The sequence below is a fragment of the Heteronotia binoei genome, chromosome 16 (assembly GCF_032191835.1).
Source record: "Heteronotia binoei isolate CCM8104 ecotype False Entrance Well chromosome 16, APGP_CSIRO_Hbin_v1, whole genome shotgun sequence".
NCBI classification, from domain to species: Eukaryota; Metazoa; Chordata; class Lepidosauria; order Squamata; family Gekkonidae; genus Heteronotia; species Heteronotia binoei.
Window position 1 is genome coordinate 47516227 of NC_083238.1, and position 27488 is coordinate 47543714.

The following is a 27488-nucleotide window of genomic DNA, read 5'->3' on the forward strand; positions in this document are numbered from 1 at the left end:
AAATATACCTCTATCAAAGACCAAAAATGATCAGCCAATACATTACAAATTTTCCTCCCCCTCCCCTCTAATTCATGACCTCCGCCGGTATTTAAAATATATATTAAAAAAATCAAAGCATTCTTCAACATGTAATGCCCAACGACTTGAACCCCTTCGGCACAACTCCTGGAGCAACGTGGTCGTCTCTGCCTCTGCTCTTGTTCCTACATTGCTCTTCATAAAGGTTTCCATCTTCTGGATGGCTTTTTTTTTTGCAGCAGGAACTCCTTTGCATATTAGGTCACACACCCTGATGTAGCCAATCCTCCTGGAGCTTCCAGGGCTCTTCTTACAGGGCCTACTGTAGGCTCCTGGAGGACTGGCTACATCGGTGTGTGTGGCCTAAAATGCAAAGGAGTTCCTGCTACAAAAAAAAGCCCTGTTCTGGATACATGGTGTCTGGAGACGCCTGGTGTTCCAGACCTTCCACCCTGTTCACTTCTCTCTCCGCACTGGGGAGAGGCTGCCCTGGATTTCCCCACCATGGCACATCTACCTCCCTTACCTGGGAGGGTCAGAAGAAAATCTGGTGGGGGGATACATCAAAAGGGGATTAGATAAATTCATGGAAGACAGGTCTATCCAATGGTTATTAGCCATAATGGAACCTTTGCATTTGGGGACAACATAACTCTGAATGCCAATTTCTGAGGGAGACCAGGGGGGGGGGGGCAATGGGGAAAGCTTTGGACTCTATGACCGACTAGCCTATATGGGTTAAGCTTTCGTGAGTCACTGCTCAGTTCTTCAAATGTGCCTCTGTGTATATATAAAATTCTCCTCTCAGAGCACTTCTAGTGTGGCGGAATGCTAGATCGTGTTGATGAAATTAAGAACTGGCAGGCTGTGTAAATGTTGGGCTAAAATTATTTAAGTAACTAAGAACATCTTGCTACATTGCTTCCAAAGACTGAATGCTCCAAGAAACAAAGGAACCCTTTAAAAAAGTGCTCAGGTGTGAGGTTGACAAGACAGCCAACAAGCATCTGAATAGACCTAAGCAGGTAAGACTGACAGTTGAAAGAAGCCATGGTCTCAACATTACATCTGAACAGATTAATGCAGGAAATCAAGATTTGGCTTGTAGACTGGTTTGCTTTGACAAATGCTTGGTTTGCCACCTTCGCACCTACGTCATTAGGGAACAAGAAGACTGAGTCAGGATGTCCATGTCCTGACATTAATCGCAGACAGGTACTCAACATTTATATTATTTAGAACATTTTTATGCTGCCTTTTCACCCCATCAGGGCCCACATAAAACATTACACATTTGCCTACAGGTATATCCCACTGGCCTATCAGTCAGTCCAAAAACCACTCGCCTGAGGCAAGTGGTGTGATAGTGCCATGTAAGAGTGGGTTGTCTCGACTCCTTTCCTATTAGCAAAACTACCACAGAGCAGTGAACGGATCTTCAGAATAAGAACTTCTTCAAAGCAATCGTGCGGTCAGTGCAGAGTGCAAGTGCAGAAGAAATTATGATGATTAGAAGATTAACCATTCAGTCCTACGAGATGGGGGAATCGTATTCTAAACGTTACTGCAAACAGTCTAAACAAGGGTGTCGAACTCATTTGTTATGAGGGCTGGACCTGATATAAACTGGACCTTGTCGGGCTGGGCCACATGTGTCATAAAATGTAATGCCCAATACAAGAGATATAAACTTCATAAAGAACACGAACACAATTAAAGATTTTGTATCTCTCCTGTGTGATCGAGGGAACTGGGCAAAGGAAGCTCTGGCTCTTTCCCTCCCTCCCCAGGGGACGAAGAGGGGGCGAAACCACAGTCAATAGAAGAGGCTTGGCTCAGTAGCTGTGCTGTGTGATTGAGAGAGCCTGGCAAAGCAAGCTCTCCCTCCTCCCCAAGGGAAGAGCCTCAGCCAATGGTGAAAATAGAGGCTTTGCTCTGTAGTTCCTGTGCAATTGAGAAAGCCTGGCAAAGCAAGCTCTCCCTCCTCCCCAAGGCAGGAGCCTCAGCCAATGGAGAAAATAGAGGCTTTGCTCTGTAGCTCCTGTGTGATTGAGCAAGCCTGGCAAAGCAAGCTGTGATGCAGAAGGAAGCAAGAGAGAGGAAGAAGAAAGCAGACTCGCTTACGGGCCTGATAGGAACCCTCTGAGGGCCTGATCTGGTCCTTGGGCCGCACGTTTGACACCCCGGTCTAAAAATAAGCAGGCCAGTATTGCAATGGTTTTATCCTGATCAAAGAGCATGGCTGCCCTTGGACTCCCTTGGCCATGGAAGCTTCCTAGACTCATGCCGGACATGTGAACCAGAGAGAAAGCAAATGGGGAGGAAGCTGTCAGGGTCATCGATGAAACTGAGAAGTCCTTATAAAGGCATCATCCTTCTAGATGCATCCAAAAAGCCCTCCTACACACATCATGCAACTTACTGCCACGTGATGGCCCCTGACATATGTGGATTTCAAAGATCCTTGGGCTATTGATGATGGAGAAGAGAAGGAGAAGAGGAGTTGGATTTCTACACCCCCCCCCCCTTCACTCAGAGTCTGACTTAGAATCCCCTTTCCCTTTATCTCTCCACAACAGGCATTCTGTGAGGAAGGTGGAGTTGAGTGAACTGTGAAAACTGAGAGAACTGTGACTGACCAAAGGTGACCCAGAAGGGGCGGGGAGTCAAACCCGTGACAGTCCGCCACTCCTAACCACTAAACCAAACTATGCTAAACGTGGCTGGAAAAGCTATGCCTATTTCCTTTTTCTTCAATCCCAAAAAACTCCTTATTGCTAGCATGTAATGGGTGGCTCTGCCGTTCTCATGTTCACAGCAAAGCTACACTCCTCTCCGCTCCTCCTGAGCCTTGTTTCTGGGCCATTTCAAGATCTCCTCCATGGATATAGTGCTGGGAGAAATGGGTGCTTTGGTACCTTCATAAGTGCAGTAGTAGAAGACGTTGAAGGCCTCCACCGCAGCAGGCCCTCTCTGTTTGTAGCCAAAGATCAGATCTATCCACTCGTGAAGGTGAGCAGACACATATTCTGACTCCTAAAATACAGAGGAGGAAAAAGAGGTTTAGGTGCTTTCATATATATATTGAAGAAAACCATTTCTTTCAGTGCATGGATCTGGGTGGTCAGCGGGGTTAGATTGCTGTACCCTTCCCCCTGAGAGTGGAAGAACTGCAGATCAACAAGTCATTACAGGAAATGATGTCTGGGAACATCGTGAGACTTCACAACCATAGATAACGAGACTTTGTGGCAAGTGTGGGCGGAAGAGGCCATCAAGGGAAGGGAAAACTACAGGTTTTTTAAGCCCCTTTAGGACTAAACCATAGAGAAACATCGAGCACCATTTTGGGAAAGTATAACTTTTAAAAAATTAATATCTGGACCCAGGGGCATAGGAGGATGGCGATTTGGGCCTTTTCTGAAAGGGCATGCCCTAATCTATAAGACTAGACCATTTAAAAAGAACTTGGTGACTTCAATTGTAAAGCCTATATTTATAATGGGAAGGCAGTAATGTCAGCCCAAAAACCATTAGAGACAAGAACCAAGACACTAGAAGAGGGCAAAAAGGCTAATAAAAAGAACAGATGGATGCCATGGAAGCTAGATTGTCTAAACTGATTAAAGATTCTATAAGTGATTGTAAGAAGAAATTAAAAAAGATATAGAAGTTCTCAGTAAAGAGTTTAAATCAGTATCCAAAAAAATCCAAGAGGTGGAAGAGAGAGTGAAAGACCATGATGAAAGAATTAATACAGTGGATTCCACTATTAAAAAATTGCAGGACAAAGCAGTACAGCAGGACTGCAAATCAATGGAAAATCAGATACGTTTGAGAGGTGTGCCTGAAAAGGATGGTGATTTAAGGAAATACATAATAAGGATTATCGGTGAATATGTTGGAGATGATCCTGAGGAGACTAATTACTTTTATGACTATATTTACAGGGTCTATTCAGAATATGCAAGGAAAAATAAACTACCAAGAGATGTTATAGTGAGATGTGTAACAAGAGACTCAGTGGGAAGGATTCTAAGTAAACAGTATGAAGGCAAGCTGATTGTGGAAGGCAGTGATGTTAGAATTATGAAAGAATTACCAAGGAAAGTCTTAAGTGACAGAAGATTATATAAAAAACTGACTGAGCAATTGAGAGTCAAATGAGATATAGATGGATTCTCCCAGGATTGGTTTTTGAATACAAAGGGAAGAGGATTACCATTACAAGCACTCAGGAGAAGGAGAAGTTTTTAGTGGAAAATAAAGAATTTGGAGGTTCAGATTAAAATAGAAAACCATGATGGATTACAAATTATTATCTTGGAATGTAAATGGACTTAATTCACCACAAAAAAGAAAGGCAACTTTTCATTGGACTGGGAAGCAAAAATGTAACATAATTTGTCTAAAAGAAGTACATATTAAACAATTGGGTTACAAATATTTGTGGAATAAGCAATTTGGTATGGAATTTTTTTCATTGGCTAAGGAGAAAAAAAAGAGGCGTTTTTTTTTTATGTAAAACAAGAATTGGAACCAAAATTGATTTTTAAGGATGATGATGGTAGATATATTGCAGTGCAAGTGATGATGAACCACAAGAAGACTTTACTATTGGGACTGTACGCTCCTAATGGAGCAAAAGATTCTTTTTTTAAGGACATTATGCAGCAACTTGATCAACAGACATATGAGCAAATCATGTTAATGGGAGACTTTAATGGTACAGTTAAAAATATTTTGGACAGATCTGGGAAGAAGCATAATGAAGGTAAACTACCAAAGTCTTTTTTTGAATTAGCCAAGCAAGAAAATCTTGTAGACATTTGGAGGGAGAAAAATCCTACAGTTAGAGACTATACCTTCTTCTCAGCTCGACATAACTCTTTCTCAAGGATTGATATGTTATGGAGTACAAAAAATTTGGGACTTACAACAAAAAAAAAATAGAGATTCTTCCAAAAATAAGAGCAGATCATAATCCAATAATGGTCTGCAAAACCTACCAAAAAGACTTTAAGATGGCGAATAAATGAAGATTTACTGCAGAAAGATGGGGTAGTAGAATCTCTGCAAAAAGAGACTAAAGCCTTTTTCCAAGTAAATGAAAATGAGGACGTTCAATATCAAACGGTGTGGGATGCTTATAAAGCGGTGATGAGAGGTATTTTAATCACATTGAATAATAAAGACAGAAAAGCTAAAGAGAAACAAATGACAGACATACAGAAGGAGATTAAGAAGGAGAGAGAGCTTATAAAGAGACCAGGGAAAAAGAAGATTTTAAAAGAAACTGGAATTCTACCAACTAAGACACTAAGTTAAATAAAGAAGTAGAATGGAACTTAAAAAGGCTTCAACAAAAATCTTTTGAGAGTGCAAATAAAGCTGGAAAATACTTGGCCTGACAAATGAAAAGAAAAAGGGAAAATAAAATTGTTAATAAAATTAGTTTGGGCAACAAAGAAATTGTTGACCAGGAAAGAATCAAAAGAGAGTTTTATAAGTATTATGAAAATTTGTATAAAAGTCATGTGGGGGGGAAAGAGAAAATAGATGCCTATTAACAGGAAATTAATGTTAACCCCTAACGGACAATATGAAAAAGATCTTAAACGACCCAAGGCCATTGAACATATGAACATATGAAGCTGCCTTCTACTGAATCAGACCCTTGGTCCATCAAAGTCAGTACTGTCTTCTCAGACTGGCAGCGGCTCTCCAGGGTCTCAAGCTGAGGTTTTTCACACCTATTTGCCTGGACCCTTTTTTGGAGATGCCGGGGATTGAACCTGGGACCTTCTGCTTCACAAGCAGATGCTCTACCACTGAGCCACCGTCCAGCAGGTGCAGATAAGAGTCCATGCACTTAATCACTACACCAAACAGGCTCTCAAAGTTTTATAGGGCCTGCAAGACGGAGCTCTTCCGCCAGGCTTTTAACTGATCCGGCGGGCATCCTCTTATTACCAGCTAGCCTCCCCAGTATTTTTACCATCACTGTGACTATGCTATGCTGCCAGGTATTGGCCTCTACGCGGCTGTCTGGCCACGCCCTCCTGAGCCTGATGCTGATATGTCGCACTGCCCTCAGACTTCTATGCTGCGTGTTTTACGATGTTTTATCTTTTACTTTGTAATTGTATTAAAGTTTTGCTGTAAGCCTCTCTGAGCCCGCTTCCTGGAAAGGGCGGGATATAAAATTAAATTAAATTAACGTTTAAAAATTGGTAGCAAAAGCCATGTATGAAGTGCTGTCACACCCGACTTATGGTGACCCTACGAATTAATGCGCTCCAAAAACAACCTGTTTATTAACAGCCCTGCTCGGGTTTGGCAAACTGAGCCCCGTGGTTTCCTTGATTGAGCCAATCCATCTCAGGTTGGGTCTTCCTCTTTTCCTTCTGCCTTCAACTTTTCTTAGCATGATTGTCTTTTCCAGTGACTCTGGTCTTTCTCAGAATGTGACCCAAGTACAAAAAGCTGCAGTTTAGTCATTTTAGTTTTTTGTTTGGAAAGCTGTGGGAGCTAAGCAAGTTCTGTCTTCAGCGTGACCCAGGGTAGAATTCTAACATGAGCTCCTTTGCATATTAGGCCACACACCCCTGATATAGCCAATCCTTCAAGAGCTTACAAAAAAGAGCCTTGTAAGCTCTTGGAGGATTGGCTACATCAGGGGTGTGTGGCCTAATATGCAAAGGAGCTCCTGCTAGAATTCCACCCTTGAGTGTGACTTATATTTGAGGCTTGTGGGCAGCAGGTAAGAAGCATCTTTTCTGGTTTTGTTGTGTGCTTCAGCCAGAAGGCAACGACTCACCAGGGCCTTCCTGTGCTTATAAATGAAGTCCTCTGCTGACTGGGCCCATTTGGGGAGGATGACGTCTCCCACCACTTCTTTTGAGATCTGGAGTTGACCCAAGTTAAAATCTAAAGGCAACAAACATTCAGTAGCTATTAATACTATAAAACAATGATGCATTTATTAAAATGTAAAGTTTTCCCCTTACAGAAGGATGGTGGGTGAGGGGGAAAACGCCACTACTTAGGAAAATATATACTCTTCTCTAGAAATATGTTTTACTGCTTTTTTGCCACAAAATGGCATTAGAATATAATTACTCAATTAAGTATTATTTTGGCTACAAAAGCTCCCTTATTAGCTGAACTTCATTTTCTATCCCAATGCTCCATCTAAGCTATGGAATCTTGTAAGCAAAAATTCTACTTCATGAGCTACTGGCATTAAAGTTGTGAGTGAGCGATTTGACTACTGCATAAATTAGTTTGCTCTGGGGCCATTTTTCCTGCGCTAAGACAAAAGTGTGTGAACCGGAGGCTAAAAAACTGTGAGCTAACTCACACTAACTCAGCTTACAGGGAACACTGCTTCTCACTAAGGGATCTGGATTTGAGTCCAGCACATCACATCAACAGCATAACCCCAGCTGTTTCCCCAGAGAAAAACGGGAGGCAAGACCAACGTTCTCACTAGCCAGCCATGGATTTACCATTTTGATTCTCCAGGAACTCTGGGAAATAGAAGAACTCTGGGATCAGTTCCTTGACATCATTCGGATTGTCCATGAGAGCTTGCCAGGTAGCAGGGATGGAATGGAATTGCCGATCGGCACAGTCAAATCTGTGGAACACAACACGTCAGTGTATTTTGAGTCAGAATTTGCGACAATGCAAATTGGCAGAAGTAAAAAAAAGAAAAGCTGCAAAGCGAATAACACAAACATCAAAGCCTACACTGAAATTCCATTTAAAGTGTAAAGTTGGCTGCACACAGCTATTGATCAACCGTCTGGTAGGCTGTTCTTTGCAGGGACAGTGACTCCAGTGCACTCACTGACTGCACTCTCCATTAAGACCTTCACCATTCACTACAATGGAGGGGCAAGCTATGTGCACACCAAAGGGGGGGGGGTGCAAGTGGAGAGCTTCGTACGCCACTCAGTTGAGTAGCCTCCAAGTACAAATAAAGTTCCAGATCAGGCCAATAACTGTATAATGGGACACTGTGTGTGTATTATTTGAGGGGTCTGGAGACCAAACAAGCATGAAGAGGCATTTTACTAGTTCATCTCATACCTGCCGCTCTGAAGCTGGATGTGCAAAGATGTAAAAGGCTCTACCCGAATGAGGTAATGCATGACCCCAGCAGCATTCGAGTAGTGAGTACCATAATGGAACTTGTCGACGATTCCCAGGGGATCTTCAAAATTCTCATACCTAAAAAAGAAGATACTCAGTCAGGCTTTCAACGAGTCAAGCCGTTCTTACAGAACTAGTCCTTCTTTTCAGAAATATTCCACAGCGGCTAATTAGCATTTACGATGGGAAGATACTCAAAACAAAAATGCTTCTTCATTTTTAAAAAATTCTTTGCAAATGAAGAACAAAGCTTGAGTCCTGTAGCACCTTTAAGGCCCACAAAGTTTTATTCTGGGCATAAGCTTTTATGTGCTTGCGCACTTCTTTGGATACATTGTGGAAAAAGTCACCAACCATTGCACATAGGTAGAGGCTGAGGAGGGTAGAATCACAGAGTTGGAATGGGTCAGACAGGCCATCTAGTCCAGCCTCCTGCTCAATGCAGGATCAACCTGGAGCGTCCCTGACAAGCGTTTGTCCAGCTGCTGCTTCAAGACTGCCAGTGAGGGGGAGCTCACCACCTCCCTGGGTAGCTGATTCCACTGTTGAACAACTCTGACTGTCAAAACATTTTTCTCAATATCCAGCCAGTAACTTCCCACCCTGATGCCAGGAATGCTAATTCCTGATGATGCCACGAAGGACTCATTAGAGTCAAGATGCATAACTGAGCAGTACATAGAGTTAAGATTGGATTAAGGCAACAAGCAAGACCTGTGAATAGCAGCAAATAGGCACACAGCACATTAAAATCTTGGAAGTGAGTGTTCTAGGTCTCCCAGATCTTAGTTCAGCCATTGCAACACACTGACTTTTCATAAATTTCCTTTTTTCTTTTTTGTCTCATCCTTTTGTTGTTAAGACTAAAAATCTCAAAGGCATTCCATTAAAATACATCCATTTTAAAGTAATGTTAACTAGATCCTTCAAAAAGGTTTCCACGGTGTGGACAAACAGACAGATAGAGGGCTTTTTTTGTAGCAGGAACTCCTTTGCATATTAGGCTACACACCCCTGATGCAGCCAATCCTCAAGGAGCTTACAATAAGCCCTATAAGAAGAGCCCTGTAAGCTTCAAGAGGATTGGCTACATCAGGGGGGCGTGGCCTAATATGCAAAGGAATTCCTACTACAAAAAAAGTCCTGGATAGATGAATGGATGTAAGATTACTATTTGGTTTCCAGGTCTTTCTCAAAAAAGACTGCAGCACCAGTCCACAGATCATAGGTTCCAAACCTTTTTGACCCCATGAGCAAATCTAGAATTCTGATATAGCCTGGTGGGGGCAGTAACAAAATGGCAGGAGGTGGAACCAGCCACAAAGCAATGGCCCCAGCTTAAGTTCAGTAACATAGTGTAGATCCTTGTGCTGTGATGACAGCCACTGTCAAAGCAACATTTTAAAAATGCAGACAGCCGATCTAAACGTCAATAAACAATTTTGCTTGGCAAAAGCCCTGTCTACTGATCAGACAGCTTGGATGCTTAATGCAGGAATCCCACTAGCAGGTCCTGACTAGAGTTTTTACGAATATCCAGATCCAGAAAAGGATCTGCATGCAACTTATTTCTGTGCACGTAGCTCAAGGGTGGTTTTGGTCATATACATCTCAAAAAAAAAAAACCTCTGAACGGTACAACAGCTTATCTGATTTTATTTATTTAATTTAAAACATTTGTGTTATTAAAGCATTAATTACACCCAGCTAGGCTCCCCAAGATGGCAAACTTCAGGGCTTTTTTTTTTGTAGCAGGCACTCCTTTGCATATCAGACCACACACCACTGATGCAGCCAATTCTCCCAGAGCTTACAGTAGGCTTTGTAATCAGAGCCCTGTAAGCTCTTGGAGGATTGGCTACATCGGGGGTGTGTGGCCTAATATGCAAAGGAGCTCCTGCCCTGGCAAACTTCAAAACATTTCAAACGTTTTATACAAGGCACCCATAAAATATTTAAACAATTCAATAAAACATACATACAGAGATACATAACACCTTCATGCTACCTTGGTGATTTCCCAACAGTGTATGCAGGGCTTTTTTTTGCAGCAGCAGCAGCAGGAACTCCTTTGCATATTAGGCCCCACCTCCCTGATGTAGCCAATCATCCTGGAGCTTACAGCAGGCCCTGTACTGAGAGCCCTGTAAGCTCTTGGAGGATTAGCTTCATCAGGGAGGTGTGGCCTAATATGCAAAGCAGTTCCTGCTAAAAAAAAAGCCCTGGGTGTCTGTAGGTTTTCAAGTATTTATTTGCCATCAAGGCAACTGAGCCTCACAACTGTCAACTGAACTCTCACGGCCAACCTAGATGTGGGGCTAAACAACACCATTTTAGAGGAGAATTAAGGCATATAAAAATTGCTGCGAGGGCCCTATCCGGATCAGCCCCAATCACAGCTGTTTCAACATTTCAAAAAGGTGTGGGAAGGAAACAAGTTCATCTGCTGCTGCAGAGCCTATCAGGCCCAGCCCCCTGAAGCAATTTTTAAGTGGCTAAGTTCTCCTCTAAAATGGTGTCTGTGGCCACGGGTTGTTCCCACGGCTGCCATCACATCTGGTTTGGCCCGTAGGATAAATGCTCTGAGAGTGCACAAAAATGACAAGTGATCTTAACTAAACACTGTTTTGAATGGAATACCTTTCCTGGACAGCCTTGCTGTTCTTTTCATTGACCACACCGATGGGTTTGGACAGATCCCTGAACACAGCAGGATTATTCAGATCCAGTTCCTCAGATGTATAATCCCGTAAAATCCAGGGAAACTTGAAGTAAACAAAACAAAACAAAACAGAAAGTATCCATTAGAACAGGGGTGGCCAAACTGTGGCTTGGGAGCCACATGTGGCTCTTCCACACATATTGTGTGGCTCCTGAAACCCTCACCACCCCATCAACCGGCCTGGAGAAGGCATTTATTTCTCTCTTTAAATCAATTCTCCAAACCAAGCCAAATGGCAGCTCGGAGAATGTATGTAAAGTGAAAGTTGTTTTCTTTCTACCTCTCCCTGTCTCCTTCCGTCTATTTTCCTTCCCTCTCTTCCTCCCTGCTCTCAAAAATCTGACGTTTATTCTATGTGGCTCTTATGTTAAGCGAGTTGGCCACAGCTGCATTAGAACGTTTGTTTTTATACCCCACTTTTTTCTGCTGTAGGAAGTCTCTAAGCAACTTACAACTGCCTTCCCTTCCTCTCCCCACAAGCTGAGAGAGTTCTGAGAGAACAGTGACTGTCCCAAGGTCACCCAGCAGGCCTCATGTGGAGTAAGGTGGAATCAAACCCGGTTCTCTGGATTAGAGTCCACCACTCTTAACCACTATACCACAGTGGCTCTTTTATTAGTACTTTGACAAAACTCCACAAGATTGTATCTAATCAAGTAAAGGGAGGGAGGGAAGTTACCACAGGATATTGCGCGAGGTCATTATAGGTCCGTCCTGCCATGGTATTGAGTTGAATGAGGTAGTCAAAGTTTGATATCTCTCTGTTCACCCATTTCTAAAGATAAAAGAAAAGGCAATGACCACACCACAAAGATAGCTCAGCATCTGCTTGGTAAGCGGAAGGTCCCAGGTTCAATCCCCGGCATCTCCAACTAAAAAGGGTCCAGGCAAGTAGGCGTGAAAAACCTCAGCTTGAGACCCCGGAGAGCCACTGCCAGTCTGAGTAGACAATACTGACTTTGATGGACTGAGGGTCTGATTCAGTAGAAGGCAGCTTCATATGTTCATATATGACTCTCAACAAACAAAGGAAGAAGGAAGAAAACAAGACACAGGCCAGTTTGGATAACATCATAGTTTGGTGTTACATCTCAACAAATTATATCTCTACATTAGACTGTAATACAACTACATTAGTTTCCCTCAAAGAAACGCTAGGAGCTGTGGTCTTATGGAAAGGACCGAGGTCTGTTAAAACCAATGTTCCCTCTAAGCTGCAGTCTTGTGAGCAAAAATTCTACTTTGTGAGTTCCTGGCATTAAAGTTGTGAGCTGCTGCATAAATTATTGCGCTCTGGGGTCATCCTTCCTGAGCTAAGACAAAAATGTGTGAGCTGGAGGCTAAAAATCTGTGAGCTAGCTCATGCTAACTCAGCTGAGAGGGAACACTGGTTAAAACAAGTGCTTTCCTTTATTAACAGTGAGCTCCTTTGACCAGAGGTCTTGAGCCATTCAATATATGTTAAAACCCATCTATCAACAATGCCCTCCTCCTCCAAGTGAGACCACTTTGTCCTAGACCAGGGGTGGCCAAACTGCAGCTCGGCAGCCACATGTGGCTCTCTCACACATATCATGTGACTCTCAAAGCCAACACCGCCCTGTGGGCTGGGTTGGAGAAGGCCAGGGCTTTTTTTGTAACAGGAACTCCTTTGCATGTTAGGCCACACACCCCGATGTAGCCAATCCTCCAAGAGCTTACAGGGCTCTTATTACAGGGCCTACTGTAAGCTCCAGGAGGATTGGCTACATCAGGGGTGTGTGGCCTAACATGCAAAGGAGTTTCTGCTACCAAAAAAGCCCTGGAGAAGGCATTTGTCTCTTTACATCGCTTTTCCAAGCCAAGCCAGCCGACAGCTTGGAGAATGCATATAAAGTTAAAATTGCTTTCTTTCTACCTCTCCCCCCTCCCCATTTGCTTTCTTTCCACCTTTCCTCCTTGCCTTCCCCCCTCCCTGTTTTGTGGCTCTCAAACATCTGATGTTCATGTCTTGCGGCGCTCAAACATCTGACATTTATTCTATGTGGCACTTACACTGAGCAAGTTTGGCCACCCCTGTCCCAGACAAACATTTCACAGGACATGGATAACCAGTGGGTAAGGAAATGGGAACCAATCCTGTGAACACTGCAATGTAGGCGTTGTAACCCTCCAATGTATGGGCTGTGAGAGAAGGTGGATTATTCTGCTACACAAAGGAAAAACAGTTTCTCTGGGTTTGTTAGACTTCATTAAAGAACCAAAACTACATAAAGTTACTTCCCATCACAGGACATTAACTGAAAAGAAGGGATTCCTGGAAATATCATCCTACCTGTGTCAGTCCCGAAGCTTTAAATAATTCTTGTGGAGATCTGGTCCCGCTAATATTCGGAGAGCAAAGAGACAGAATTCGGCTATAGACTTTGTTTCTTGCCTATAAGAAAGCAGATCCACTAGGTAACAAATCTAATAGAATGCTGAGTTACCTATTCTTCAAACAAGGGACAGGTTTCCCCCCCTCTAACTGAATTATCTTTACATCAGTTCAGCCTAACATGTTTCTACCTGTTACATCAGTTCAGACTACTACTTCCTCAAAAAAATTAAACTTCTTATGTCCAGCTACAGAAATAAATGTTCAGTTTAAAAGCCATTCTTATGAATCAGTTTCCAAGGCTGATGTCTAATAGATGGTAATAACAAAATGAAGCCAATGAGCTATCTTCTACTGTTCTCACTGTAGCTCCATCCACAGGCCCCATGTCTATTCTATAAATCAGGGGTGTCAAACTCATTTGTTATGAGGGCTGGATCTGGCATAAATGAGACCTTGTTGGGCCAGGCCATGTTGAGCTGAGCCATGTGTGTACCTATTTAAGATTAGGCAGGACAGGTATAAACTTTATAAAGAACACAAACACAATTAAAAGGGTTTTTTTTAAAGGGAGGAGCCTCAGCCAATGGAAAAAATAGAGGCTATGCCCTGTAGCTCCTGCGCAATTGAGCAAGCCTTGAAAAGCAAGCTGTGATGCAGAAGGAAGCAAGAGAAAGGGAGAAGGAAGCCAGTTGTTTGGGGGCCTGATAGGAGCCCTCCAGGGGCCTGATTTGGCCCCCAGGCCGCATGTTTGACACCCCTGCTATAATAGTTTTCAGCCCTTCAGAATACATACATCTTTATGCAACTGTGAAATGTTGACCTCAGTACAGTGATAAATCTACCTAGATGTGACACTTTCAAAGTCTAGCAAATAGCTGACTTTCAACAACCTGCTTTAGATCATTCTTTTCATACCACATGGTGGGTCTGTCACAATCGTATGGTGGAGCTCTTAACCGATTCTTGTGAGAGAATTCCACCAAGGCGTTATGTAGCAGCCCTGACCTGGACGGCCCAGGCTAGTCCTATCTGCTGGATCTCAGAAGCTAAATAGGGTCAGTCCCGGGTAGTACTTGGATGGGAGACCGCCAAGGAAGTCCAGAATTGCTATGCAGAACAGGCAATGGCAAACCACCTCTAGATGTCTCTTACCTTGAAAACCCCACTAGGGGTCGCCAGGGCCTTTTTTGTAGCAGTAGCTCCTTTGCATATTAGACCACACCCCCTGATGTAGCCAATCCTCCTGGAGCCTACAGTAGGCCCTGTAGGAAGAGCCCTGTAAGCTCCTGAAGGATTGGCTACATCAGGGGTGTGTGGCCTAATATGCAAAGCAGTGCCTGCTACAAAAAAAGCCCTGGAAGTGGTTACTTAGTAAGGTACAGACCAATGTTCCCTCTAAGCCATGGGGTCTTGTGAGGAAAAATTCTACTTTGTGAGCTACTGGCATTAAAGTTGTGAGCTACTGCATAGATTATTTTGCTCTTGGGCTATTTTTCCTGAGCTAAGACAAAAGAGTCCCATGGCTCAGAGTGTTAAAGCTGCAGTACTGCAGTCTTAAGCTCTGCTCACGACCTGAGTTCGATCCTCGGTGGAAGCTGGGTTTTCAGGTAGCCGGCTCGAGGTCAGTAAAATGAGTACCCAGCTTGCTGGGGGAAAAGTGTAGATGACTGGGGAAGGCAATGTCAAACCACCCCGTAAAAAGTCTGCCGTGAAAACATTGTGAAAGCAAAGTCACCCCAGAGCCGGAAATGACTGGTGCTTGCACAGGGAACTACATTTACCATTTTTAAGGACAAAAATGTGTGAGCTGGAGACCAAAAATCTGTGAGCTAGCTCACACTAACTCAGCTTAGAGGGAACACTGGTACAGGCAAAGCAAGTTGATAAGGAGCCAAGCAGGACCCTGAGAAGTTACATGGATTCATTTGATAAAAACTATGACCAAGAGGCACTCTTGACATAAAACGCCTTTGAGGCTTCTTTCCACAGTGTGCCTGGCAGGTGTTGCTTTTTATCGCCTCGCCTGGAATGCTGGGATTGCATAGCTAAGTGGAGCCCTTTCAGAAGAACCATTCCCACAGGCCTATTCACGGTGATGCAACTGCCCAGAAGTCAATTTGTGAAAGAAATGTCTTATAGGAATTCTACCACATGTGATTTTACAGGGCCCTGTAAGATCGCTTACCTCCTTTTTAAAATTGAGGAAGTAGTTAGTCTGGTCGATAAAGAATATCTCCAAGGCCGACCTTCTCAAGTTGTAGCGACGTAAGTGAACCTCTCGAATTTGAGAAAGGGGCCATTTGAAATCAAAACCGACTCCTGCAAAGAGAAGGGAATTTGGTCATTGTTCTGGAATAAGCTGACTGACAAGCTATAGCTCAGCTTTCTTTAAATCTATTGACTCGGCATAGAAAACAAGCACTGACTGAACATCAGTCTAGAGACCATACGAAACTCTGCTGTTTTTCTCCACAGTTCTAACATCAACAGCATCCTGTTTTTAGCCAAGATGCCAGAAACAGCACTCGCGATCCTTCTGCACCGAAAGCATGGGCTCCACGACTGAGCTACGGGCACTTATCCACAATCAAGACAACTTCGTGAATGTAAGATTCAGAACCAGGGGTTGTTTTGTGGGAAAATAGGTTGTGGAGCTCAATAGCACAACTCATTAGCATATGCTGCCCCCCCCCACACACACACACCATAAGTAACTCGATGCAAGAAAGGAAAGCTCTGGGCGAGCGCGGTCTGCTTGGGCTGGCTAGAGATCCAGCCAGCGGAAGCAGGCCTCGCTTGCCTGGGGCTCTCTTGGGCCACCCCCCCTCCCCCAGTCAAAAGGCCAGCAAGTCACCCGCCGCCCAAAATCACATAAGAAGTTAAGAAAGGGTATTGTGGGCTTCTCCGGGGGTTAATGAGGGCTGCTGGGGACGTGGCAAAGCTCCTGGTGGCTGGCTGGCTGCCTGCTCTCCTAATCCAGGGATTGTTTTGCAGCTGCACCTACTATTCAATGGACAAGGTAGGTGGGGAGGAGGAGGGGGAACCCTCAGAAAGGCTCAGGAGCTGCACTCCTGTAAGCTCCTGCTGAATCTGAGGCCAGTTCAGAACTCTGCTTTGCAATCAATGACAGTCTGAAGAAGTCTCTCTTAGCTAAACGATAATTTAAAACCTTGTTTTTTGTGCAGCAGTTAGCGTAGATGACTGGGGAAAGCAATGGCAAACCACCCCGTAAAAAGTCTGCCAAGAAAACGTCATGATTTGATGCCACTCCCAAGGGTCGGTAATAACTCGGTGCTTGCACAGGGGACTACTTTTACCTTTTATATTCAGAGCAACTCTCAGATCCACAAGGGAAGGACAGACAAGCGCATAGCACCATCCATAGCCCTAGATAATGCACAGGTGTTGTACAACTCCACTGGCAGATCCCTTTTATATTATTTTTAAAATTTAATTAAATTTACAGCCCACCCTTCTCTCCAAGGGGGACCCAAACAGTCTCCTCTCTGCTTTTATGCAGTCATGACGACCCCATGAGGTAGGTTAGGCTGCCAGTGTGTAAGCCAGAATTCGAACCTGGGTCTCTCTGACCACTACACCCCACTGGCTGTGACATCCCAAGGCCCACCACTTGAGTTTGATAGTAAGTGCTCAGCACATGGGAAGGGATCTGTGCAAGTAGCAGACTGCCTCAGGAAACGCCTTGCATTAGTACACCCCATGGAACGGTACCGTGCCCCTTTTCTTTTTTAAATTCAGGAGCGCATTGGGCGAGGGGTTCCTTTTCCACAAGTGAACAGGCGGTGGCACAACTGCCCACCTTCTCTTAAGCAGTGCAGGACAGCAGCCCAATTTCACCACTCTGAACTCTCAACTTTCAAGCTTTTTATTTTTTCCCTGTACTATTAAGTGGACTCAGCTCAAAAGGCAAGGGGAGGAGGTAGACAGTAAATTGATTAGGGCCTTTTCTGAGCAGGAACGCTGGCTTGGTTTCAGGGGGCGTGGCCTAATATGCAAATGACCTCTTGCTGGGCTTTTTCCTACAAAAAAGCCCCGTGCAAAACAATGGTGATGCCATGGGGTGTGGCCTAATATGCAAATGAACTGCTGTTGGTCTTTTTTGTAGAAAACAATGGTGATGTTGGGAGGTGTGGCCTAATAAGCAAATGAATTCCTGCTGGGCTTGTTCTCCGAAAAAGCCCTGTGCAAAACAATGGCGGTGTCAGGGGTGTGGCCTAATATGCAAATAGATTCCAGCTGGGCTTGTTCTACAAAAAAAAAGCCCTGAAGTTGATCATCTACTGCAGGGGTGGTCAACGGTAGCGCTCCAGATATTTTTTGCCTACAATTCCCATCAGCCTCAGCCAGCATGGCCAATGGCTGGGGCTGATGGGAGTTGTAGGCAAAAAATATCTGGAGAGCTACCGTTGGTCACCCCTGCTCTACTGCTTAAGAGGCTCCAGAAAGCCAACTGCAACCGGGGGGGGGGGAGGAGAGGGGGGTTACCTTCTTCTTTCTCGGTGCTGCCGTCATAGAAATAAATGTGCTGGTTGGTGAGCTCCAGCCTCCCGGGGATCGCGTTGATGACAGTAATGAGTTCACAGTCTTCGGACAGCACAAGCTTTTCTTTCTGGCTTTGCTCTTCTTTCTCGTCCCTGCAAGAGCAAACAGCAGGTGACAAGCTTGACTGAATTCAGAGCTCAGAAAGTATTACAAGAGCAAGGAACACACATAGCTCAGAAAAATGCCTTTATAGAGCTGTTCCATTTTTATCACTGCTGTTCCTCCAGCAGCTCAGAGTGCCCGCCTCCTCCCCCTGATCCCTGTGAAATAGGATAAAGGCGGAGAGCAGGGAAGGCCAAACTCTGGCTCGGGAGCCACATGTGGCTCTTTTACACATATTATGTGGCACTCGAAAACCAGCTTGGAGAAGGTATTTGTCTCTTTAAATCACTTCTCCAAGCCAAAACAGCTGGCAGCTTGGAGGATGCATTTAAAGCTGCTTTCTTTCCACTTCCCCCCTATCTACAGCTGTCTTCCTTCCTTCCTTCCTTCCTTCCTTCCTTCCTTCCTTCCTTCCTTCCTTCCTTCCTTCCTTCCTTCCTTCCTTCCTTCCTTCCTTCCTTCCTTCCTGTTGACTTCTGGCCTTGGATTCTCCATACTGTCCTATGTATATAGAATTATTCTATATATGCAGGACAGCATGAGGAATCCAAGTCCAGTTGTACTTTTAAAACCAACGGAGTTTTATTTAAGGTATGAGCTTTCGTGTGCATGCCCACTTCCTCAGATACACTGAAACGGAAGTTCAGATGCTTCTACATATAGCAAATTAGCAGACAATTTAATGAAGATGTTTTGACCAGTGTTCCCTCTAAGCTGAGTGAGTGTGAGCTACCTCACAGATTTTTAACCTCCAGCTCACACATTTTTGTTTCAGCTCCGGAAGGATGACCCCAGAACACACTAATGTATGCTGTAGCTCACAGCTTTAATGCCAGTAGCTCACAAAATAGAATTTTTGCTCACAAGACTCTGCAGCTTAGAGGGAACATTGGTTTTGACATATGTAAAGGCCAAACAGCAATAACAAGCTAGGTTTATACAGTCCCTGGGTCACTGTTTGTTTTAATTGGAGGGGGGAAAGGGTAGCCATAACTGTGTCAAAATAGGAAACAGAAGTGTAAAAGTATCCTTCTTATTTGTTGAGAGCAATAAACAGGGATTCTGTTGTTACACTCCATTAGCCCCCTCTTAAGCATGGGGTTGACCAGGGCTTTTTTTGTAGCAGGAACTCCTTTGCATATTAGGCCGCACACCCCTGACGTAGCCAATCCTCCAAGAACTTAGAAGGCTCTTAGTACGGGGCCTACTGTAAGCTCCAGGAGGACTGGCTACATCAACAAAGGAGTATGCAAAGGAGTTCCTGCTCTCAAAAAAAGCTCTGGGGTTAACTAGCAGCATCCTTTTCTTAGCCCAACATACATGTTCGTGCTGGGCACTGCATCTTCGTCTGGGAGCTCAAGCACATCCTCTTCCACGTCGCTGACTTTTACTTGCTTCACGGCCTCCAGGAGGAGAGCCTCACTCGAGGGCTCCGCCTGCTGCACTCCTGGGGAGAGAAAGGGACAGTTAAATGAAGCCAGCTGTGCAGCGCTACAATTTTTTCCAGAGCTTTTTTTTTTAGAATAAGCCCAGCAGGAAGTCATTTGCATATGAGGCCACACACCCTGATGTCACCACTGTTTCACACAGGGCTTTTTTGTAGAAAAAGCCCGTCAGGAAGTCATTTGCATACAAGGCCAGACCCCCTGACACCACCATTGTTTCGCACAGGGCTTTTTTGTAGAAAAACCCCATCAGGAAGTCATTTGCATATGAGGCCACACCCCCTGACATCACCATTGTTTCACACAGGGCTTTTTTATAGGGGAAAAACCAGCCGGAGCTCATTTGCATATTAGGCCACACCTGATGCCAAGCCAGCCATGCATTCCCTGTGTGGTCCTGCTAAAAAAAAGGCCTGGTTTTATGATATTTCACCATTGTTTCACGTCAGGAAGTCATTTGCATATGAGGCCACACCCTCTGACGTCACCATTGTTTCACACAGGGCTTTTTTATAGGGGAAAAACCAGCCGGAGCTCATTTGCATATTAGGCCACACCTGATGCCAAGCCAGCTGTGCATTCCCTGTGTGGTCCTGCTAAAAAAAAGGCCTGGTTTTATGATATTTGTTGTATGAAAAATAAGGGGGGCACCACATATTAGAACAAACTACAGAAACATCTCTAGATGCCGAAAGTAAACCAAGATTGATGAGGAACTGCGGTACAAATATTGAAAGCATAAGTTTATAAACAGCCACTACTAGATCTCACCTAGGTTATCCCTCAGGGCGCTGGCATCCTGGTGGAAGTTGAAACTGTAATTCTGCACTAATTTAAGCCTCATCCGGGAGTAGTTCTCCACGTTGGAAAGCTTCCAGTGAACTGGGCTCAGTTTTCTGATAAATGAAATACATGCCAAATGAACTAAAAAAATACCTCAGCAGTACGACATAATGCCTAGGACAATTTCTCTTGAGGGAAATAACAATGAGAAAAAGAAACATTTATTGCAAGTTGATTTTGAAGAAACAAGCTACAGGATGGTGAAAGATGCTGCCCCCGACATCTGTATGAAGGGACCCTGATAAAGGGGGGAATGGTGTGGCTCTCTCTGGGTATGATTAGCTCCTTCTCAGGAGGGATCAGGGCTTTTTTTGTACCAGGCACTCCTTTGCATATTAGGCAACACACCCCTGGAGCTTACAGTAGGCCCTGTACTAAGAGCCCGCTAAGCTCTTGGAGGATTGGCTACATAAGGGGTGTGGCCTAATATGCAAAGGAGTTCCTGCTAAAAAAATGGCCCTGGGAGGGATGATGACAGACAAGAATCGGAAAAGAGCAGGAGGAAATCAGCACAACAGTTCACAAAAAGGATGCGAGACCAACTGATCCAATTGGCAAAAGTGATTCTATTGCATATGAAAGTCAATCCTTATTGGCAGGGCTCTTTCTCTAGCAGGAGCTCCTTTGCATATTAGGCCATGCCTCCCTGATGTAGCCAATCCTCCAAGAGCTTACAGGGCTCTTAGTACAGGGCCTACTGTAAGGTCCAGGAGGACTGGCTACATCAGGGAAGCATGGCCTAATATGCAGAGGAGTTCCTGCCAGAAAAAGAGCCCTGCTTATTGGACAGATTTGAGGATTCTGAGGGCTGACTACACGTCAAAATGTAAAGCACCAATCAGATTTACAGAACGAACTCCCGGTCTTGCTAAGCCATTGATCTACCACTTGAGAGGGAAGGCAGCATGGTATTTGCCTGAGCTTGTCAGGTCTCTCGGAAACAAGCCAGGGTCAGTACTTGGATGGGAGACCACCAAGACAGGCTCTGCAGAGGAAAGCAACGGCGCACCACCTCTGCTTCTCACTTGCCTTGAAAGCCCCTTGCTGGGGTCACCAGAAGTTGGTTACAACTTGACAACACTTAAGTATCTATCTACCACTCAACTATTTTCTTGCCACCTAAAGGAATGCCAATTATTGGCATTGTCCTAAACATGTGAAAGTTAACCAGAATTGCCTGGGGAATTCAGTAATGGGGTCTTTTAATTAGCCAGGCTAAACCTGGTGACAAAATTATGACTATTGACGTGTGTATGTGTGTGTCTTCCTTTCCTAAACTGTACTTCTCAGCAGGAAACAGCCACTGGGGGTTTCACTAGAACTGTTCCAGAATCCTTATAGCAGGAGAAACATGCCTGAAAGAACATGCAAGTAGTAAGTCTAACATAAAGGCAGGACGGGTTATAAACAGACACAACGTGGCACAAAGGAGCAAGAGAAATAGATTCCTCTTACCTTTCTGCCCAGGGGCCCTGCTCACAAGTGAGGTAGAGTTTAGCCGCTCTCCATTGCCTTAGAGTTGCTGTGTGCTGATTGTGCAGTTGCTTCACCATGCTGTTGTAACGCATGTTTTCCTGCCGGGACTTTCGGTTAAAGGGCTCCACGAAAAACTCCTAGGGCAAAAGTTCTAAGTGAGCCATCAACAGAATCATAAGCATCAGTGAACATAAGAACATAAGAGAAGCCATGTTGGATCAGGCCAATGGCCCATCCAGTCCAACACTCTGTGTCACACAGTGGCCCAAAAAGAAAAAAACCCAAGTGCCATCAGGAGGTTCACAAGTGGGGCTAGAAGCCCTTCCACTTTGCCCCACTCCAAGCACCAAGAATACAGAGCATTACTGCCCCAGACAATTCCAATAATATGCTGTGGCTAATAGCCACTGATGGACCTCTGCTCCATATTTTTATCCAATCCCCTATTGAAGTTGGCTATGCTTGTAGCCGCCACCACCTCCTGTGGCAGTGAATTCCATGTATTAATCACCCTTTGGGTGAAGAAGGACTTCCTTTTATCTGTTCTAACCCAACTGCTTAGCAATTTCATTGAATGCCCACCAGTTCTTGTATTGTGAGAAAGGGAGAAAAGTACTTCTTTCTCTACTTTCTCCATCCCATGCATAATCTTGTAAATGACATCGAGATCGTTTGCATAAAGTTTAAAGATCTCTTACTTCCTATTCCACAGCCACAGAAAGAAGAAGAAATAAAAGAGCAGAGTGCAGAACCAAGAGTATTCTGTTGTGCAAGGATCCCAATAGAGATCTAGAAAGAGACCCATTCAGATAGCACACTTCCCCAGAAATAAACTCTGTTGCTCTTAAAGGTGCCACTGGACTCAAACATTGTTCAGTTATAAAGACACTTGGATATGGTTTATACATTATTGGAACATTAAACATACTCAGGTTAGCCTTTTCCTCACATCATAAACATTTTCTGCATTTATAATTTCTGTAATTTATTATCCCATCCTTCAGTGCCGAGTTATTCATATTATTCTGGCTAATTCAAAACGTTTTCTTTTTTGTGATCTACTTTGTAAAAAAAAAAAAAAATTAAAAAGGGAAGCAGAGGCATGTTGCGCAAATCTTGGTAAGGAAAATCCAAGTGGGCAGCCGTGTCAGTCTGAAGCAGTTGAGCAAAGCAGGAGTCGAGTGGCACCTTTAAGACCAACCAAGTTTTATTCAGAACATAAGCTTTCGTGTGCTCTCTAAGCACACTTCTTCAGAGGAGGGGGTCAGATACAGTGGGCTGAAATACATGCAATTTGTTGATTAAGAGGGCAAACTGATGCAGAGCTGGGATCACATGGAAATACAAGTCCTTTTGTAATTTATCTAGACTTGCAGAAACACCAATCGGCAGGCAAATGGCCTTCTAAATTGTCACACTGTTCCGCCAAGCGATCCCAGCTCTGTATCAGTTTGCCCTCTTAATCAACAAACTGCACGTATTTCAGCCCACTGTACCTGATCACCTTGTCTGAAGAGGTGTGCTTTTAGCACATGAAAGCTTAAGTTCTGAATAAAACTTTGTAGGTCTTAAAAGGTGCAACTTGACTCCAGCTTGGTAAGAACAATTTATATAATTTATTTATAAAGTTATAGACCTCCCTCCCCTGAGTATACAAAGCTCAGGGTGGTGTACAACAGCAATAAAAACATTAATCATTATTATAATACTAAAACAATTTACATACTACATAATTTTAAACATTCCAAGATAGTGTTAAAGCTTCCATTTCAAATTGTGTCACCACCTGGGGGGGTGGAGGGAAGGTAGAGGAATTAAGTTAAGGAATAGCCTCCCTCCCCCCAATAAAAGACCAAACAAGGACAAGGGCTGGATCCATTATGTGGGTCTTTTTCAGTTGGGAACTCTTCTGCACCAGAAAAGTGAACAATGAAGCAAATTAAGCATTGCTACTTGTGAAGAACGGTTGGTTCTGCAGAACCATGTTTTATCTTATTTCTACTCTTTGGTTTTGAGCTGAGCAGTCCAGGAAACAAAGATATATCTAGCCTAGCCAAAAGTGATGCCCGTCTAATTTGGCTACCATCAGGTGGAACAGAGACCCTCCTGGCCCAGCAGTGATGATGCTGGAAGACCCTCTTTGAAGTTCATGCAGGTGGTGAAGCAAAGAAGGACGGCACCTGAAATTTGAGTTTGCTCTCTCCTCGCTCCCGCTCGCGTTTATGGATGTTCACCATCAACGTCTCGTAACAGTCCTTCCAATACACTGCCATGCGTTCATGGCCGTCGCTGAAAGTACTGACTTCATACTGCTTCATGTTCGGAATAATCTGGAGCACAAAAGGTCAGGGAATAACGTACTGGTTACATGTAAAAAAATTCTATTGCCACAGAAACACAGATGCTTTATGCAATATCCCCAATCCCTTACATTTCCCAGTCAAACAAACAGCAAAGACAATCTGATTCCAGGGGTAACAAGAGACCCATTCAGATAGCACACTTGCCCAGAATTAAAATCTGTTGCTCTAAAACAGGGGTGGCCAAACTGTGGCTCGGGAGCCACATGTGGCTCTTTCACACATATTGTGTGGATCTTGAAGCCCTCACCACCACTCTGTCAGCTGGCTTGGAGAAGGCACTTCTCTCTTTCAATTACTTCTCCAAACCAAGCCAGTCGATGGCGTGGAGAATGCATTTAAAGTTAGCTTTCTTTCCACCTCTCTCTCCCTGCTCCCTCATCCATCCATCCATCCATCCATCCATCCATCCATCCATCCGTCCGTCCGTCCGTCCGTCCGTCTGTCTGTCTGTCTGTCTGCCTGCCTGCCTGCCTGCCTGCTCTCAAACATCTGTTCACATCTTGTGGCTCTCAAACATCTGACTTTTCTTTTATGTGGTTCTTAGGTTAAGCAAAGAGCTCCGTGGCGCAGAGTGTTAAAGCTGCAGTACTGCAGTCCTAAGCTCTGCTCATGACCTGAGTTCAATCCCTGGTGGAAGCTGGGTTTTCAGGTAGCCGGCTCGAGGTTGACTCAGCCTTTCATCCTTCCGAGGTTGGTAAAATGAGTTCCCGGGGGGAAATGTTGATGATTGGGGAAGGCAATGGCAAACCACCCTGTAAAAAGTCTGCCTTGAAAACGTCGTGAAAGCAATGTCACCCCAGAGTCGGAAATGACTGGTGCTTGCACAGGGGACCTTTCCTTTCCTTTTCCTAGGTTAAGCAAGTTTGGCCACCCCTGATCTAAAAGGTTCCACTAGACTCAAACATTGTTCAATTATAAAGGTACTTTGATATAGTTTATACATTATTGGAACATTAAACATACTAAGGATAGCCTTTTTCTCACATTATAAACATGCTCTGTATTTGTAATTTCTGTAATTCTAAACGCTTTCTTTTTTGCAATCTTCAACTTTGTAAATGAAAGTACAACTAAAAAGGAAAGCAGAGGCATCATGGGCAAATCTTGGTGAGAAAAATTTATATAACTTATTTATAATTTAAAGGTATAGCCCACCCTCCCCTGAGCACACAAGGCTCAGGGTGGTGTACAACAGCAATAAAAACATTAATAATTATTACAATACTAAAACAATTTACCAACTACATAATTTAAAGCACTCCAAGATAGTGTTAAAGTTTCAGTTTCAAACTATGTCACCACCTGGGTGGGGGGAGTACATGTTATATGAAAAACAGAAGCACATGTTGTATGAAATTCTCATGTAGGTACATTTAATTTACTGTGCTACAGCTTCAAGACCAGGTAAGAGAGAAAAGGAGGAGGTCTTATATAAGATGAAGCCAAAGAAAAAGGCAATGGCCAAAGAGGCTCCGCATCTAACTGATCAGAGGGTGCAACCAACTGCCAAGTGAACCCAAGACAGAATTTTCTTAACCCTCTCCCTCCCAGATCCTCTTGCATACAGAATTACAATATTCCACATAATGAACCCTTAGTCTTGCTGCCAAACAAGCCAAAGAAGAAAATGACGATGACCATAGATTTATACCTTGCCCTTCTCTCTGAATCAGAGTCTCAGAGTGGCTTACAATCTCCTTTATCTTCTTCCCCCACGACAGACACCCTGTGAGGAGGGTGGGGCCGAGAGGGCTCTCCCAGAAGCTGCCCTTTCAAGGACAGAGTCTCAGAGCGGCTCACAATCTCCTTTACCTTCCTCCCCCACAACAGACACCCTGTAAGCACTGTTCCCTCTAAGCTGAGTTAGTGTGAGCTAGCTCACAGATTTTTAGCCTCCAGATCACACATTTTTGCCTTAGCTCAGGAAGGATGACCACAGAACACAATAATTTATGCAGCTCACAACTTTAATGCCAGTAGCTCACAACTTTAATACCAGTAACTCACAGAGTAGAATTTTTGCTCACAAGTCTCTGCAGCTTAGAGGGAACATTGCCTGTGAGGTAAGTGGGGCTGAGAGAGATCTCCTAGAAGCTGCCTTTTCAAGGACCACTCTTGCGAGAGCTATGGCTAACCCAAGGCTATTCCAGCAGCTGCAAGTGGAGGAGTGGGGAATCAAACCCAGTTCTCCCAGATAAGAGTCCGCACACTTAACCCCTAAACCAAACAAGCTCCCCGCGAAAGGGGTTCATGACTTACATATTTATCAATATACACCTTCCACTCTTCAGTGCTGCAGTAGTCCTGGAAATCCTCAAAAAAGGAGGGGCTTCCATTCGTAGAGGGTAAGGAAGGCAAGTGCAAATTCATGAAGAGGAGCTCGTAGATTTTGGAAATGAGCGTCCGGACAAGCGGGATCAAAAAGGAGTAGGTTTCCGTCTTTTCTCGGATCGAGCGACTCAGGATGCCTTCCAGCCGGCCCAGGAGGTAGCAGGACTCTGCTTGGTTATCCAGCACTTTGGTCTGAAGAAGGGTGTTCAGCTTGGCGGCAGCCATCGCACAGACCTGTAGAAAGAGAACTGTGTACCTCATTTATTACTTACTTGATTTATAGTCTGCCTTTCTCCTCAATGGCGACCCTAAGCGGCTTAATATCGTTCTCCTCTCTTCCATTTTATCCTCACAACAACCCTGTGAGGTATGTTAGGCTGAGAGAGTGTAACTGCCCAAGGTCGCTCCTTGAGCATTCACAGCAGAACAGGAATTTTAGCCTGGCGTTCCCAGATCCTAGTTGGACACTTTAATCCAGGGGTGTCAAACATGTGGCCCAGGGGCCAAATCAGGCCTCTGGAGAGCTCCTATCAGACCCCTGAGCAACTGGCTGTCATCTGCTTCCTTCTCTATCACAGCTTGCTTTGCTAGGCTTGCTCAGTCACACAGGAGCTACAGAGGAAGGGGGGGGAAGCAGAGCTTGCTTTGCCAGGCTCTCTCAAGCACATAGCAGATCTACTGAGCCAAGCCTCTCTTCCTTCTATTGGCTGAGGCTCCTTCCCCTCCTTGTCCCCTGGGAAAAGAAGAGCCAGAGCTTCCTTTGCCCAGTTCACTGGAACCCATGGGAGAAATACAAAGAAAGCACCTTTAAGACCAGTGAGTGCTAATGTTTTCAGCATGTTTTAAGTTTTTTTTTTTTAAAAATCTTTAATTGTGTTTGCGTGTCCTTTATAAAGTTTATATCTCTGCTACCTAATCATAAAGAGGTACACACATGTCCCGGCCCAACATGGCCCGGTCTGACAAGGTCTCATTTATATCAGATCCGACCCTCATAACAAATGAGTTTGACACCCCTGATTTAATCACTAAACCACACTGGCTCTCAACAGTGTGAGACAACATGCTAAAATAACCTCCCAAAGCCACCGTGTTTATTGTTC

General features: G+C 44.3%; 1 protein-coding gene and 1 non-coding gene across 2 annotated transcripts in view; both read right to left on the reverse strand.

Moving 5' to 3' along the window:
- NBEAL1 (neurobeachin like 1) overlaps window positions 1-27488 on the reverse strand; it is a 175697-nt gene that overhangs the window by 19436 nt on the left and 128773 nt on the right. The window contains exons 32-45 of the mRNA XM_060257088.1: window positions 26314-26619; window positions 23872-24021; window positions 21671-21828; window positions 20144-20268; window positions 19248-19374; window positions 17769-17917; window positions 15448-15581; window positions 13218-13319; window positions 11583-11678; window positions 10822-10946; window positions 8119-8259; window positions 7533-7663; window positions 6842-6951; window positions 2940-3057 (exon numbers count right to left, since the gene is read on the reverse strand). Coding sequence (XP_060113071.1) covers window positions 2940-3057; window positions 6842-6951; window positions 7533-7663; window positions 8119-8259; window positions 10822-10946; window positions 11583-11678; window positions 13218-13319; window positions 15448-15581; window positions 17769-17917; window positions 19248-19374; window positions 20144-20268; window positions 21671-21828; window positions 23872-24021; window positions 26314-26619 — 1972 coding nt within the window. The remainder of the gene's footprint in view (window positions 1-2939; window positions 3058-6841; window positions 6952-7532; window positions 7664-8118; window positions 8260-10821; window positions 10947-11582; window positions 11679-13217; window positions 13320-15447; window positions 15582-17768; window positions 17918-19247; window positions 19375-20143; window positions 20269-21670; window positions 21829-23871; window positions 24022-26313; window positions 26620-27488) is intronic.
- On the reverse strand, window positions 5796-5862 carry TRNAH-GUG (transfer RNA histidin (anticodon GUG)). Its single transcript has one exon. It is a non-coding gene; the product is annotated as a tRNA-His (tRNA).